The sequence below is a fragment of the Cervus canadensis genome, chromosome X, assembly GCF_019320065.1.
Source record: "Cervus canadensis isolate Bull #8, Minnesota chromosome X, ASM1932006v1, whole genome shotgun sequence".
Lineage (NCBI taxonomy): Eukaryota > Metazoa > Chordata > Mammalia > Artiodactyla > Cervidae > Cervus > Cervus canadensis.
This window is the reverse complement of record NC_057419.1, coordinates 142,238,249-142,252,678: the sequence shown is the minus strand read 5'-3', so window position 1 is coordinate 142,252,678 and position 14,430 is coordinate 142,238,249. Positions and strand designations below refer to the sequence as shown.

The window sequence follows — 14,430 nt, the reverse complement described above, 5'->3', positions numbered from 1 at the left end:
CAAATGTTGAGACGAGGTCATGCTGGATGAGCCGGGGGGTCTCAAATCCAATGACAGGTGTCTAGCAGATGGACCTGAAAAAAACTAGATATCTAAATAGAAAAAAATGAATCATGAATTGACCTCACACCATACACAAAGTTAATGAAATGGATCATAGACCTAAATGTAAAAGCTAAGACTATGCAACTTCTATAAGAAAAGTGTGTCAAGGTTGTGTATTGTCACCCTGATTATTTAACTTATATGCAGAGTACATCATGTGAAATGCTGGGCTGGATGAAGCACAAGTTGGTATCAAGATTGCCAGGAGAAATAAAAATAACCTCAGATATGCATATGTCACCACCCTAATGGCAGAATGCAAAAAGGAACTAAAGAAAGAGCCTCTTGAGTAAAGTGAAAGAAGAGAGTGAAAAAGCTGACTTAAAACTCAACATTCAAAAAACTAAGATCATGACATCTGGTCCCAACACTTCATGGTAAATAGATGGGGAAAAAATGGAAATAGTGACAGACTTTATCTTCTTGGGCTCCAAGATCACTTCAGAGGGTGACTGCAACCATGAAATTAAAAAAACACTTACTCCTTGGAAGAAAAACTATGACAAACTTAGGCAGTGTATTAAAAAGCAGAGACATTACTTTACTGACAAAGGTCCATATAATCAAAGCTATGGTTTTTCCAGTAGTCATGTATGTATGGATGTCAGAGTTGTACCATAAAGAAGGCTGAGTACCAAAGAATTGATGCTTTTAAACTGTGGTGTTGGGGGACTCTTGAGAATCCCTTGGACAGCAAGGAGATCAAACCAGTCAATCCTAAAGGAAATCAACACTGAATATTCATAGGAAGGACTGATGCTGAAGCTCCAATACTTTGGCCACCTGATGCGAAGAGCTGACTCACTTGAAAAGACCCTGAGGCTGGGAAAGACTGTGGGCAGGAGAAGGGGACAACAGAAGACGAAATGGTTGGATGGCATCACCAATCTGATGGACATAAGTTTGAGCAAACTCTGGGAGATGGTGAAGGACAGGGAGGTGCAGTTAGTTCAGTTCAGTTCAGTCGCTCAGTCGTGACTGACTCTTTGTGACCCCATGAATCGCAGCAGGCCGGGCCTCCCTGTCCATCACAAACTCCCAGGGTTTACTCAAACTCATGCCCATCGAGTCGGTGATGCCATCCAGCCATCTCATCCTCTTGTCGTCCCCTTCTCCTCCTGCCCCCAATCCCTCCAAACATCAGGGTCTTTTCCAATGAGTCAACTCTTCGCATGAGGTGGCCAAAGTATTGGAGTTTCAGCTTCAGCATCAGTCCTTCCAATGAACACCCAGGACTTATCTCCTTCAGGATGGACTGGTTGGATCTCCTTGCAGTCCAAGGGACTCTCAAGAGTCTTCTCCAACACCACAGTTCAGTGGGAGGTGCAGTGTGCTGCAAAAATTGAGGAACAAATCTTAGTGGCTCAAGTTTTGAAAAGATTTCTTAACTGTGATATGAAGAGTGCAAGTTATAAAATTTACAAACTCATAAATTTGACTTCATCAAGATAAAATCACTCCTTCTCATCAAGGAACAGCTACGAAAATGAAAAGGGAAGCCACAGTCTGGGAGAAATATCTTCAAAACACGTATCTGACAAAGGACTTGTATCTAGAACTCTTACATTAAATAACAAGACAACCCAAGTTAAAAAAAAGGGGGACTTCTCTTGTGGTCCAGCAGTTAGGACTCAAAGCTTTCACTGTGGAAGGCCTGGGTTTAATCCCTGGTCAAGGATCTGAGATTCTGTAAGCCCCACAGTGCAGCCAAAAAAAAAAAAAAAAAAGTAAAAAGATTTGAACACACACATCACCCAGTTAAGATATATGAGTGGCTGATGAGGTTGTAAAAAGGTGCTCAACATCATTAATCATCAGGAAAATACAAATCAGAACTACAACATGATTCCACTTCAACCCACCAGGATGTCTGGAATCACAAAGATGGACAAAAACAAGTGTTAGGATGACGTGCAAAGTTGGACCCCTCATACACTGCTGGTGGGAAGGTAGCCCGGTGCAACTGCTTTGGAAAACACTTTGGCAGTTCCTCAAACAGTTAAACATAGACTTACTATGTGACCCAGCAATTCCACTCCTAGCTATATACGAGGGAGAAAGGAAAACAACTGTCCACACAAAAAAATTGCACACAAAACTTCACAGCAGGTTTATTTGTCAAGGCCAAAGTTTGGAAAACCTAAAAATGTACCAAAATAATTTTGATCCATTCAGAAAATAAGACTAGTACCTAGTGATTAAAAAATGAAGAACTTACAAACACACAACAACCTGGATGAACTTCAAAGTCATTATGCTGAGAGGTCAGGCAAGAAGAGTGCATGCTGCATCATTTCAATTACACAGAATTCTAGAAAAGGCAAACCAATGTGGAGTGACAGGAAGAACAATCACTGTGGGAAGGGGGAGGGCAAGAAGGGGTATGAAGGAGTGAGCACTGGGGCAGACAAGGTAACTTTTTGGGGTGATGGACACACATTCACCATCTTCACTGCTGTGATGGTTTTACAGGTGGATACACATCAAAACTCATCCAATTGTACACTCTGAATGTGTTCAGGTTTTGAAAGATGAACCAGCAACCTTCAAATCCTAGAGGGCCCTTGTGTTGTGATGTCATGGACACACTGGGGCTAGCACAAGAGGAAACCATCTAAGTAGAGGTAAAAGTGAGAATTGACCTGAGAGAATAAATGGCAGCAAGCCACCACCCGGGGTGCTTTGCAATTTTGGGCACTCCCGTTTGCCTTTGCCCGCCCCCCCCCCCCACCAGTACTCTGTCCTTTTGACCCCTTCCTGCATGGAAAATTCTTCAGAACTGTCTAGATGACTCCAGTGTACACTTAGTGGTCTTCAATGTGTAAATTCACAAACTCTAGCAGTTATCATCTACAACTTTTTTCTTCCTTGATCTTAGAATAATTCTGTTAGAAAAAATTGCTCTTCTTCAGGAGCCAGCTAGAGACCAAACTTCTTTGTCTGACACTCCTAGTTGTTCGTGCTCTGGTTCTCATGACCCTTTACCCCATGTCTGCCCTACAGAAAGCCCTCCATCCTCTCAGAAACCCCATGATCTCCACTTCTCGTCTTCAGAGTTCACCTGGTACTAAGTTCTACCCTGACCTCCACACAGTACTTTGCTACCTAACCAGGCAGACTCAGCATCCTGAGCTGAAAGCTGCCATGTCCCCTTACCGTGGCAGGGATGGCAAAAGCGGGGTCTTGGCCCCTCTGGAATTGTTCACAGGGAGTTGCCTCCAGCCTGGGCATCCTGCTTCCCCTAGATTGCCACAGTATGGGCCAGAACCAGCCCCGGAGTGAGGGGGAAGCCATCCAGTAGAATTAGAAACTAAGGACATTCAACAACAGTGGTAACAGAATCCTGCAAGAGCCCCCTTCTCAGGCACCAGGCAGCTTTGCAAAGGGGAACAAGCCTTGCAGGCAATGTAAGCAAAAGGTCTAAGACACCAGGTCACTGATGGGGTGGCTCTGCCCTCCTGCTCTAGGAGTCCCAGCGGCCTTGGGCGGCTGCCCTTGGTCTCTGTGCAGCTCCTCTTGGAGGGGTCCTGGCTTCCCTTCATGCCCAGACACACTGTCTCGGCTCCCCCTCCCCCAATCTAGGTCAGCACCCTTTCCTGAGACCTTTCACCAAACTGCTGTTACTTCAAATCAACACCCAGACCTTCCTTATTTGTTTACACCCAAAGTCAAAGAATTCAGTTGGGACAGTTTACCAGTTATGAGAAGATACTGCCGCAGCACTTAAACAGCTCTTGAAAAGTGTCCCAAGTTTGAAAGATCAAATCATGTGCTACATGATCCAGCATCTGACAGGGTCGTCTCTGGAGCCAAAGCCCAGTCCAGAAGTGTGGAGTGTGAATTTTGTTGGGGGGCAGGTGGTGAAAAGCAGGCAAGACATCCCCAACAGTCTCAGCTTTTACACTCCAGTCGTCATGAGAAAGCAAGTGTGGGCCACAATCGCAGTTCCTCACCTAGCCGGGGGGAGCCCGATTTCAAGGCACAGTAGAAGGCAAATCGCAAGCATCCTCTCTGGACACTCTCTGGATGATTCCATGTGACCAGTTTAGTTCCTGATGCACACCTGATTGATTACCACCACATGTGCTAATGAAGTGGAGTGAAAATCTAATGAAGGAGTGAGACGAGGTGGAGAAATGCCAAACCAAAGATGCATCACTTATACATGTCACATATCTGGGTAAGCAAGCACTAAAGAAATCCTGGAGCCTTTCAGGGCACTGAGACCAGAGAACATGTGCCTGGCATCTCTGCTTGCATCTCTCCAGGCAAGTCCACTTTCTGTTGAAAAATCAGGCATCACCACCTGTACCCCCAGTATCTAGTCATCTCTAGGTGGGTCCCAAGGTATAAAAAGGTGCTCACATTCAAAATCTAGTCAGCTTATCCAGTGGAACCAATAGGTTGATGCTGTACTGGGGAGATACACCTTTTCTTTATTAAAAGTTGGTTACTGACCCATAGGAGTAAAGCCATTCACTTTCTAGAGCGATGGAAATGGATAGCATTGTGCATGGATTTACGCTCCTTCCGGGCCTGTCATGCAGCAATTGTTGCCCCAATCCTGGGATGCCTCAGCTGAACAAAAAAGGTACCAGAGCCCGAGCAAATGGCCTCAGGCCGCTGTCCCCTGCCCTTTGTGGGGGTGGGCTTCCTGAAGCCCTGCTGCTTTAAGAAAGACTGTCTGGAACCTCAGACAAACAACATGCTTCCCAGTGACCTCACCACAGTGTTCAAAGACAACACTCCTTTAAAACGTCTATTTCTAGTGGAAAACCCAAAGCTGCAAATACTTTCCACTGCCAAAAGGTAAGGTTGGAGCCAACTGTGGTCTAAAACCTGAGGTCATTTGCTAAGGGGATAAGATTCATTTCACAAATATTTACTAAACGCTGGGCTCAAAGACGACGTGACACACAGAGCAAAAGGAGGCTGAAATAAAAGCAAGTTACAACAACTAAAGAACTTTTCCTAAGTCACAAATGTGCACAAGTGATGGTCATATTAACTGTATGAAACGACTTGTTCTCTATCTCCTTCTCACTCTCACTTCCAGAGTCGTCCAAGCAGTGGGCGCTCCAAGCAGCATGTGCAGAAGGAGCCCTGCACTTCCAAGCCCAGTTTCTGGCAGGGGAAGTGCGTGCTTCTCAGAGGCCCGGTGGGGGAAATCTCCAGCACACCCACCACCTGCCTGACCTCTGGCAGTCCGTGTGACTGAGCCGAAGACCCTGGCGGGTGCTGAAGGGGGCTGGCAGGTGGTGAGCCAACCAGGATGCAGGGCTGAGAAGGGCAAGGGGGCAGAACTCCTGGTCCCAGCTCTGGGGACAGTGTGGGCAGAACAATCCAGACCTGCCAGCAGCTTCCCCCCAGGCAGCATGAACTCTTCCCTGCAGAGTTTCTGTGGGTAAGGTGGGCAGGGGGTGGCCTGCAGTAAAGTGCCATTTGAAGGCTTCACCCTGTCTCTGCAGGGATAGGGGAGGGAGTGAGAAGACGGGCCAGGCTTGCCAGCAAGCTAACTGGCCGTCAGGCCTGAGGTAGGCCCCTTTCTCCTTCCTGAGGTCTTCTGAGAGGGTTGGAAGGATTCTTATTTAAGGGGCGATTCCCTGACACTCCCCTATAGCAAAAATTTCTACTATGACTTACATTACACCTGAATGCAAGAACACTGAAAGCAACTGAACCTCTAATATTGTAACAAACATCATGTGAAAGCGAGAGCCATTACTGGGCTTGCTCTGTGCAAATTCCTAACCCAGCCTGCTTTCCTCCTGATCAGCACCAGGCATGAGGGGCTGCTGTTTCAGGGGGAGAAGCAACTTAAATTGTGTGCTTTAGGCACTGAGAGTGGGGAGAAGGAGCAGACAGGCCAGTCCAGCCCTTGCAGGCTGAATCTGAAGGCAGTGGGTGGGGTGAGCCGGGGTGTGGGTAGGAGACGAAAGGCAGCAGGGCAGCTGGTGGCAGCTGGGAGGGACCTGAGCCCAAGGGCTCCTCTCTCTGGGAGGGGAAGCCAAGAGTCCCCAGGCCTCATCCTCTTCGAAGGGCCCAGGGAAGCCATCCCCCCAAATCCCCTGAGCTCTGAAAAGATGGGTCCTGGGTGCTGCTTCTCCTGGAAGCAGCTGGTGGTGCCCGTGGGAGGCTGCGATTTTCAGGCACAAAGTCAAATGGCCTGGAAAAAGTATGGGCCACTGCTCAGCACAAAAGCAGGGTGTCCTGTGCTTTACCCCCCAAGGAGATGCCACTCTCCATGGGCTGATGTGTGGGCACACAAAGTGGGCACGAGCAATTCACTGTCTCAGTCCCTGAGTCCTTTCTCAGACCATTTCTGATGAATTTTAGGTGATGTCACAGTCCAGCCACAGCCTCGATGTGGAGCCCACAATTTTGAATGCTGTCAAGTCCCTTCCACTACTACGCTTTTAAAGGATTAAAGTGCTCTTCGTGTCTTCTACCTGAAAACACTAACAAGTCTTGGGATGAATTGAAGGCCCCCATGAGATGATATGGGTTACTACTTAACTCAAGGCACTCGCTCCCTCCCACCCACAGCACGCAGGCCCCAGGCACAAGGGGCAAGAGCACTTTCAGCTGCTCCAATGAGGAATACAAATGTGTGAAGGGGCCAGTCTGTGGTGCAGTCTCTGGGCTGCAATTGCATCATCAATGAGGGAAGGGAAGGGGACTAGGAAGGCTCATCTTAAAGCCAGCCCTCCTGCAGAGCACCCAGTCAGATGGTGGTGCTGGGGGCAGTGGCACAGCTGGAGTCTTGAAGGTGATTCTCATTCTCTGGATGGGACTCCGCAGTGGCTCTTTGGAGGCCCAGGCAGGCCGGTTCCATCTCTGAGTTGTTCCCCTCCAAGAGGTTCTGGTGAATTCTTGGCTGCTGGTCAGGCTGTGGTTTCTCCTTGGAGGCCTGGTTGCAGTCATCACAGTGGCCGCAGGCACAGGGCTGTGGGCGGCTGTGGGTGCGCCAGTGTTGCAGGAAGGCAGAGCAGTGGCGGAACGCCTTCCCGCACTCTTGACACCTGTAGGGTCTCTTCTCAGTGTGCACTATCTGGTGCTTGAAGAGGTTGGATCGCCGGCTGAAGGTCTTCCCACACTCACTGCACTCATAGGGTTTCTCACCGGTGTGCACCCGGTGGTGCTGGCTGAGGCCTGAGCGGCCCCGGAAGGCCTTTCCGCACTCCTTGCACGTGAATGGCTTCTCCCCCCTGTGGACACGCTGGTGGTGAATGAGCTGGGAGATGCCCTTGAAGGCTTTTGTGCACTGGCTGCACGTGTAGGGCTTCTCATTGCTGTGTGTGCGTTGGTGCTCAGTGAGGTTGGAGCTCCTGCTGAAGGCCTTGCCGCACACATCACAGGAGTAGGGCCGCTCGCCACTGTGGATGCGCTGGTGCTCCATGAGTGTGAAGTTGCGCCCAAACCGTTTCCCACACTCATCACACACATACGGCTTCTCGCCAGTGTGGATAATCTGGTGCTTGATGAGGTTGGAGCCACGTGTGAAAGCCTTTCCACACTCGCCACATGCATAAGGCTTCTCACCACTGTGGATGCGCTGGTGCTCCAGGAGTGAGAAGTTGCGCCGAAAGAGTTTCCCACACTCACTACACTTAAAGGGCTTCTCGTCACTATGGATGACTCGGTGTTTGACGAGGTTGGATTTCCGGGAAAAGGATTTCCCACACTGCTGACACACGAACTGCCTCTCCATGTCTTTGAAACTCGGCTGCCTTACAACCAAATCCTGCCTACCTCCGCAGCTGCTTCCCTGCATCTCTCTTCCCTCACCTGGGGAGCTGCCTTGGTCTTCCTCCCCAGGAGGGTCACCCCTGCTGGAACCTGTCTGTGGACAACAGGCACGTTTCTGTCTGTGCTCAAGTGTTTCCTCTGACTGCCCAGCTACCTGGCCCATGTTGCCAACCTGAAGATTGGCCCCTGGGAGTTCTTCTGGACAATTATTCTCCTTTGAAATTGTCAGCTTGCTATTCATTCTGTCACCTGGAAAGACAGAGAGAGCACCAACCAGCGTCACTACCTTCCTGGGTCTCAATTTAGGTTTGTTCTTTACCCTCACCCTCACTCCAAGTCTGAGAAGAGCTGAATCAGGAGTTGAGGGCATGGGAGAGAAAGGAAGATGACTATCAGCAGATAGGAAGGCAAGAGGGGAGGAGACAGCAGTGAGTTAGAAATAGAAGAGCTGTTGTGAGACAGAGGATTCCATGGCAGATTTAAAACTGCCACGAAAGAGAATGTCCAACCCAAAGTGACCATGCCACCCTCCATCAACTGCTGCTCTTTGCCAATGGCTCAGGCAAGCCAGTAGAGCTCCCCTCACTCACCTTCCTGCATCCCTGTGGTGATCCTCATCCTGTGGACATCTGCTACCCATGGTTTCTCTCCTTGCTCTAGCTGGATGATCAGCTGAGGCTTGGAGGACGAAAATCCTGTCCATGGAGAGGAAGCAGGTTAATCACTCCTGGACTCAGTCTGGCATTAGTATCTTCAGGACCAGAGAATGAAGAACTTTCTAGAAAGTGTCACTGGGAAGGTCCTGAGAAAAGGCACAGTCCCTCTAGGGGCAAAGAGCTCTGAGTGTATGAACAGGCTTGGCATGTATGAAGAGTCTTAAATAGGTGGTGATTCGGGTCAAGAGGATAACCATGTTATCATTTGGCCTGCAAGATGGGCAGCTTGTGGGAAATGGGGAGTTAGTGCAGACACTGAAGGGCAGACAGAGGGCTGGAGCAAAGCTGCAGGGAGTATCAAGAAGTGAACAGAGCTAAAAGGCTGCCTGTTTCACCATGTAAGAGAGGAGATGTCTCTGTTCCTTACACCAAACCTCACTGCCTGGTGAGGGGCAGAAACAACCAAGGGGGGGCGCAGTAGAGGAGCTGGTGCCAGCTCTTTCCAGATTTTTCCAGACTGGAAAACCAAGTCCTGGACCTCTATGCCCTGGGCTCTATATGGCTTGATGCAAGGAACAGATGCTTCTAAACTTTATTACATGAAATGTACACAAAAGGCAACTTTGGTAAAAATAAGTATAAATTAATGCATATAAATATTCAAGGATAATTTGCACTTATCTTTTGGGTAGATGAGGTTTAGTTAACCTCTGATTTTATATAAAAATACCTATAGGCCTAAAACCACTTAGATAAAACTGCCTTTGAGGTAAAAGCTGGGCTTCACTGGATTACTGACCTGATGGGGAAATGCATTTATTCTTGGAATCACAGTAACCTACAAGGAAAGGAACTCAGAAATAAACTGAGTTCTGAGACAGGTTGGGGGCCTGACTGTGTGCAGGATCCTTACCCAGTGACACCAAATTGTGGTGATTATCTAGCATCACTTGCTTGTACAGCTTCCTTTGTCTATGATCCAGAAGCTTCCATTCTGCCTTGGTGAAGTACACAGCAACATCCTCAAAAGATACTGGCACCTAAAACAAGCCATCACGGTGGTTTCAGGGGAATTCACCCCCATGGGCCCCAGGATGAGCTGGCAGCAACAAAAAACATGGGTCGTGGTGGGTCCCAGAGAGCTCGTCAACAGCTGTGACAACGGGACAGGAAAATGCAACGGATGGAGGCTGATGGGGGGAATGCTGGGCTGAGGGGCTGTCCACAGTCAGGGATCCCCACTTACCTTGGGTCTGGCTGTCAGGAGCATGGCCGCCATCTTGGGGGCACAGGGATGCTAAGGGGGTGGAGAGAGACCGGTGTGAGCTGAGCCTATGCACTGTGTGACCTTGTCCAGATAAGGCCCCAATCAGAGCTGCTAACAAAATTCAACCCATAACACTTTCCAAAGCTGAGCTCCTGTCCCCTCTCCTCAGGAGACAAGGATTCCATCTCTCCTCATGCTGGGCCCGCCTAGCCAGGCTGCAAGACTGTTAAGGGAGTGTCTTTCTTCTTTCCTTTTCTCACCTCCTTCCTCTCTCAGCCCTCCTACTACATGACTAGCCCCTCAATCCTGACTTTCAAGCTACCCCTGGAAGCCCCATTGCCACTCCTTTGCCCCTGAGGTCTTTATATATACATATATATACATATATTTATACAATTTCATTTATTTATTTTTGGCTCCTCTGGGTCTTTGCTGCTGCATGGGCTTTTCTCTAGTTGTAACCCCATGGACTGTAGCCTACCAGGCTCCTCTGTCCATAGAATCCTTTTAGGCAATAATGCTGGAGTGGGTTGCCATTCCCTTCTCCAGGGGATCTTCCTGACCCAGGGATCAAACCCAGGTCTCCCGCACTGCTGGCAGATTCTTTACCGTCTGAGCTACCAGGGAAGCAGAAATAGTAGAATGATGGGGGAAAAATATCTTGACAAGTGACAAAAAAAGTCAACTTGAAATGTCCTTACACCAATTAAAGGAGTACATTTTTATTTTAAAGAAATGCTATCAACTATCAGTGACTAGAGCAAAATTAATACTAAATCACTTGCAAGTAGCTATGTAACTAACCTCCAAGTTGGGACAAAAAGCTTATAACAAACCAATAATTCCTCCCCAAACTGGCAAAGCCAGATGAATACAAAATCATGTCTTAGAAGGCACCTAAGAGTTGCCCAAGCAGTGAGAACAAGAGGGACTAAAGTTCAGGAGATAACCATGGAGAGTTAATTTAATGCCCTTTTCTTGGACAACTCAAGGCACAGGGAACAGGCTGAGAATTACACTTTGTCCTGAGCAGAAGTTTAAAGCAGTCTGAGAAGGCTATAGTAACAGAATCAGAGACATGAGAGGTCTTAAGCATATGGTTGTCTTTTCCGCTCATGGTGTGTATGAACTTCTGAAGCTAAAAAGGCCAAAAAACTAAACTGAAAGTCTGAAAAGCAGAGCTCAGGGAGCTGATACAAAACTGAAGAGTTAAGGAAACTTTAAGGGAAGAAGTCTGGTGAACAAACTAGGTTTTCAGATGAAAGCCAAGAAATAATCAAAGGCAGCTGATACCTTACTAAAACAAAACCCAACCTGCACTCCATTCAGTACCTGCCTGAATTAAGGGGTCCAACTCCCACTTTATCAGTCCAGCGAAGAAAGGGTGGAACTTTTCTAGGGGAAGATATAATCTTCAGGAGTATCTATGATTTTAAAGATTCTAAAATATGAATTAAATTAACATTTAATTATAAATACTGCAAGATTATTTACATTTCTAGCATTTAACTAAAAATAACTATGTTACCAAGAAATAGGACCATAAGAACAAACCTCAAAAAGAAGAAAAACAACACAAAACAGAACAAAATAAGCAATCTACATATTTGAGTTAACAAACTAAGACATTAAAATATAATTAATATGTTAAAGAAAACAGTGGAAAAGATGGAAGAAATACATGAAAAGATGGCATATTTCCCTAGACAATTAATATCTGTATCAGAAAAGAATCAAAAGGAAATTCTAACTGAAACGTCTAAAGTGAGCTCAATAAATGGTTTTAACAGGAGATAGGGCTTCCTTCATAGCACAGTTGGTAAAGAATCTGCTTGCAATGCAGGAGACCAGGGTTCGATTCCTGGGTTGGGATGATTCCCTGGAGAAGGGAATGGCAACCCACTCCAGTATTCTTGCCTGGAGAATCCCATGGACAGAGGAGCCTGGCGGGCTACAGACCATGGAGTCACAAAGAGTCAGACACGACTTAGCAACTAAGCCACCACCAACAGGAGATTAACACAAAAGTCAGAATTTTGAATTGGATGACATGTCGATACAAAATACCAAAAATAAAAGCCCAGACATTAAAAAACAAAAAAAATGGAAAATACAGAAAAGACCAATAAGAAACATACGAAACACTATAACTGAAGATCTAAGAAGAGAACAGATATGAACGTTTACAAGACTTTCTAAATATAAGAGGAAGGTATTAACCAACAGATTTAAGAAGCTTTAAGAATATCAAGCAAGAGAAATTAAAAAAAGAAAAATTATACAAAGGCACAACATAGTTCCACTGATGAAAACCAAAGAAAAAGAGAAAACTTTACAACCAGTATGGGGGAGAAAGAGTAAGGAGGAGATATAGTACCTTCAAAGGAGCAGTAACAAGAGTTAGAACTAGAGCTAACTTCAAGGAAAAAAATGGCAGAAATTGGAAAAATAGGATAAAAACCTTAGGCACCACAATAACCATTTGCGTGAGTTATTTTACAACAGGCGGTCTTGGTAAGGAACACAGAACCAACAAGCCACCACCAACCACAAGAATTTGGGAAAGGCCAAAAGGCCACATGTCCCAGGATGCTCTTTGCAGGAATCCATTTTGGCTAAGCAATGCATGTGCCACCAGGAAGGGCCCTGAGTCAGAACGACTGGCCAAAGACAACCTGGAAGCTAATCCCACCCATAAAACCTGAGACTGCAGGCAACGTGGCTGAGCAGTTCTCCTGGGTTCCCTTACTCTACTGCTCTCTGCCTGGGTGCCCCTTCTCAGTGAAGTCTTTTGTAAAGTCTCAGTAAATTCTCAGGACGTGTGTCTCCTTGGACAATTCATTTCCGAGTGTCAGACAAGAGCCCACTCTCGGGCTCTGGAAGGGGTCCCCCTTCCTGCAACAAAACCATGAGGTGAAATGCTGAGGGCTGCTGGCCACATGATGTCAAAATGTCTTCCCTATTTACTGCTGGTCAGAAGAGACGAAGTGAACCTAATGGTGGGACAGAGCTGGGATATCCCCCAGAGGTGGGATGTCCACTCCCTCGGCGGAAGTGCTCAGTAGAGCTCCTGCCAAAGCTTGACCTGATTCTATGCTGCCTTGGGACTCAGCTTCTGGTTTACAGAGGACCTTGGGACAGAGGGACTGGTTAAAGGCACCACAGTGGAGCAGCCAGCGCTGATCCAGAAGGTGGGCCGTTTCCTGGTTTCCTCTGCAAATCAGTGTCACGGGGGGAAAGAGGAGGCTGGGGAGGGAGAGTGCTCTGGATGAAAAGAGAGTTAAGTGGCCAACAGCCAAGTGCAGTGGGAGTCCCTGATGACATGCTAGCATGAACAAAAGAGGAATCAAAGGGGGAGTGGGCGTGAGGGTGGGGCGACTGCTGCCCACATGGTGAGTGAATCGTGGCCCCCGGGTCAGAGAAGAAAATGTCTTTCTCAAGAGATGCACAGTGAACCATTTGGGGAGAACAAGGCTTGTGAAGTGACTCTCAAGCATTTTAATGGAAACAAAAGAAAGAGAGAAGGAAAGAGGGGGAGGGAGGCAGAGAGAGGGAGGGAGGGAAACAGGCACATAAGGCAAGCTGGAGGCCACTGCTAACCCTGGGAGGTGGGTACTGGGCTTGGTTGGACTATTCTACTTGTCCATTTGCTTGACAGTGTTCAAAGTTAAAAGGGAAAACAGTCTGGTAGTTCCTTAGTAAGTACACATAGTTATCATCAGGCCCAGTAGTTCCACTCCTGAGTATATGCTCAAAAGAATTGAAAACGTGTTTTCACAAAAATTTGTCCACCAAAAAAAAAAGAAAGAAAGAAAGAAAGAAAGAAAGAAACTTGTCCACTAAAAGAAAAAAAAAAAACCAAAAACTTGTCTTCCCATGTGAATTAAGTGCAGAACAATTCATAATCTCCAAAAGGTGGAAACAACCCAAGTGTCTATCAACAGAAGAGTGGAAAACCAACCATTGTCTAGACACAGGTGGAACATTATTTGGCCGCAAAGGGGAATGAAATACTGATCTACGCTACCATGTGGGTGAACCTGGTGTCATGACGCTAAGTGAAAAAAAAACAGACACAGACACAAAAGGCCACATACTGCATGATCAACCCTGAATATTCACTGGAAGGACTGATGCTGAAGCTGAATCTCCAATATTTTGGCCACCTGATGCAAAGAGCTGACTCACTGGGAAAGACCCTGATGCTGGGAAAGATTGAGGGCAAGAGGAGAAGGGGGCGACAGATGGTTGGATGGCATCACCGACTCAAAGGACATGAGTTTGAGCATGCTCCAGGAGATGGTAAAAGGCAGGGAAGCCTGGTGTGCTGCAGTCGATGGGGTCACAAAGAGTTGGACACGACTGAGCAACTGAACAACAACAACAACTACTGCATGATTCTACTTATATGATGCAAGATAAGATTTCATAAGAGCTTTCTCGATCGAGTTTTGAGATTATGACTAAAAACTCTTTTCCTCCAATTAAAATAAATAAATTAAATTTAAAAATATTTAAAATAAATATTGTGGAAAAAAAGAAAAAAAAAAAACTCCTTTCCCTTCGCCTTCTCAGGCAGTTTGCTAAGCTCTCACCCCACCGACCTCCCATATCAGGGCCCCTCTCTCCTGGTCCACTAAACCCATGGCCCAA

General features: G+C 46.9%; 1 protein-coding gene across 6 annotated transcripts in view; it reads right to left on the bottom strand.

Annotated features, from left to right (window-relative positions):
• Positions 1 to 2,192: 2,192 nt before the first annotated feature.
• ZFP92 (ZFP92 zinc finger protein) overlaps positions 2,193 to 14,430 on the bottom strand; it is a 22,671-nt gene continuing 10,433 nt past the window's right edge. For 5 of the 6 annotated variants that reach the window (XM_043457586.1, XM_043457582.1, XM_043457583.1 and 2 more), the window contains 4 exons: positions 9,757 to 9,807; positions 9,424 to 9,550; positions 8,445 to 8,549; positions 2,193 to 8,103 (listed from right to left, as the gene is read on the bottom strand). In XM_043457586.1, coding sequence (XP_043313521.1) covers positions 6,830 to 8,103; positions 8,445 to 8,549; positions 9,424 to 9,550; positions 9,757 to 9,789 — 1,539 coding nt within the window. In that variant the 5' untranslated portion in view covers positions 9,790 to 9,807 and the 3' untranslated portion in view covers positions 2,193 to 6,829. Of the gene's footprint in view, positions 8,104 to 8,444; positions 8,550 to 9,423; positions 9,551 to 9,756; positions 9,808 to 11,109; positions 11,191 to 14,430 lie in introns of those variants that run through there. The other variant, XM_043457585.1, reaches the window with a different exon arrangement.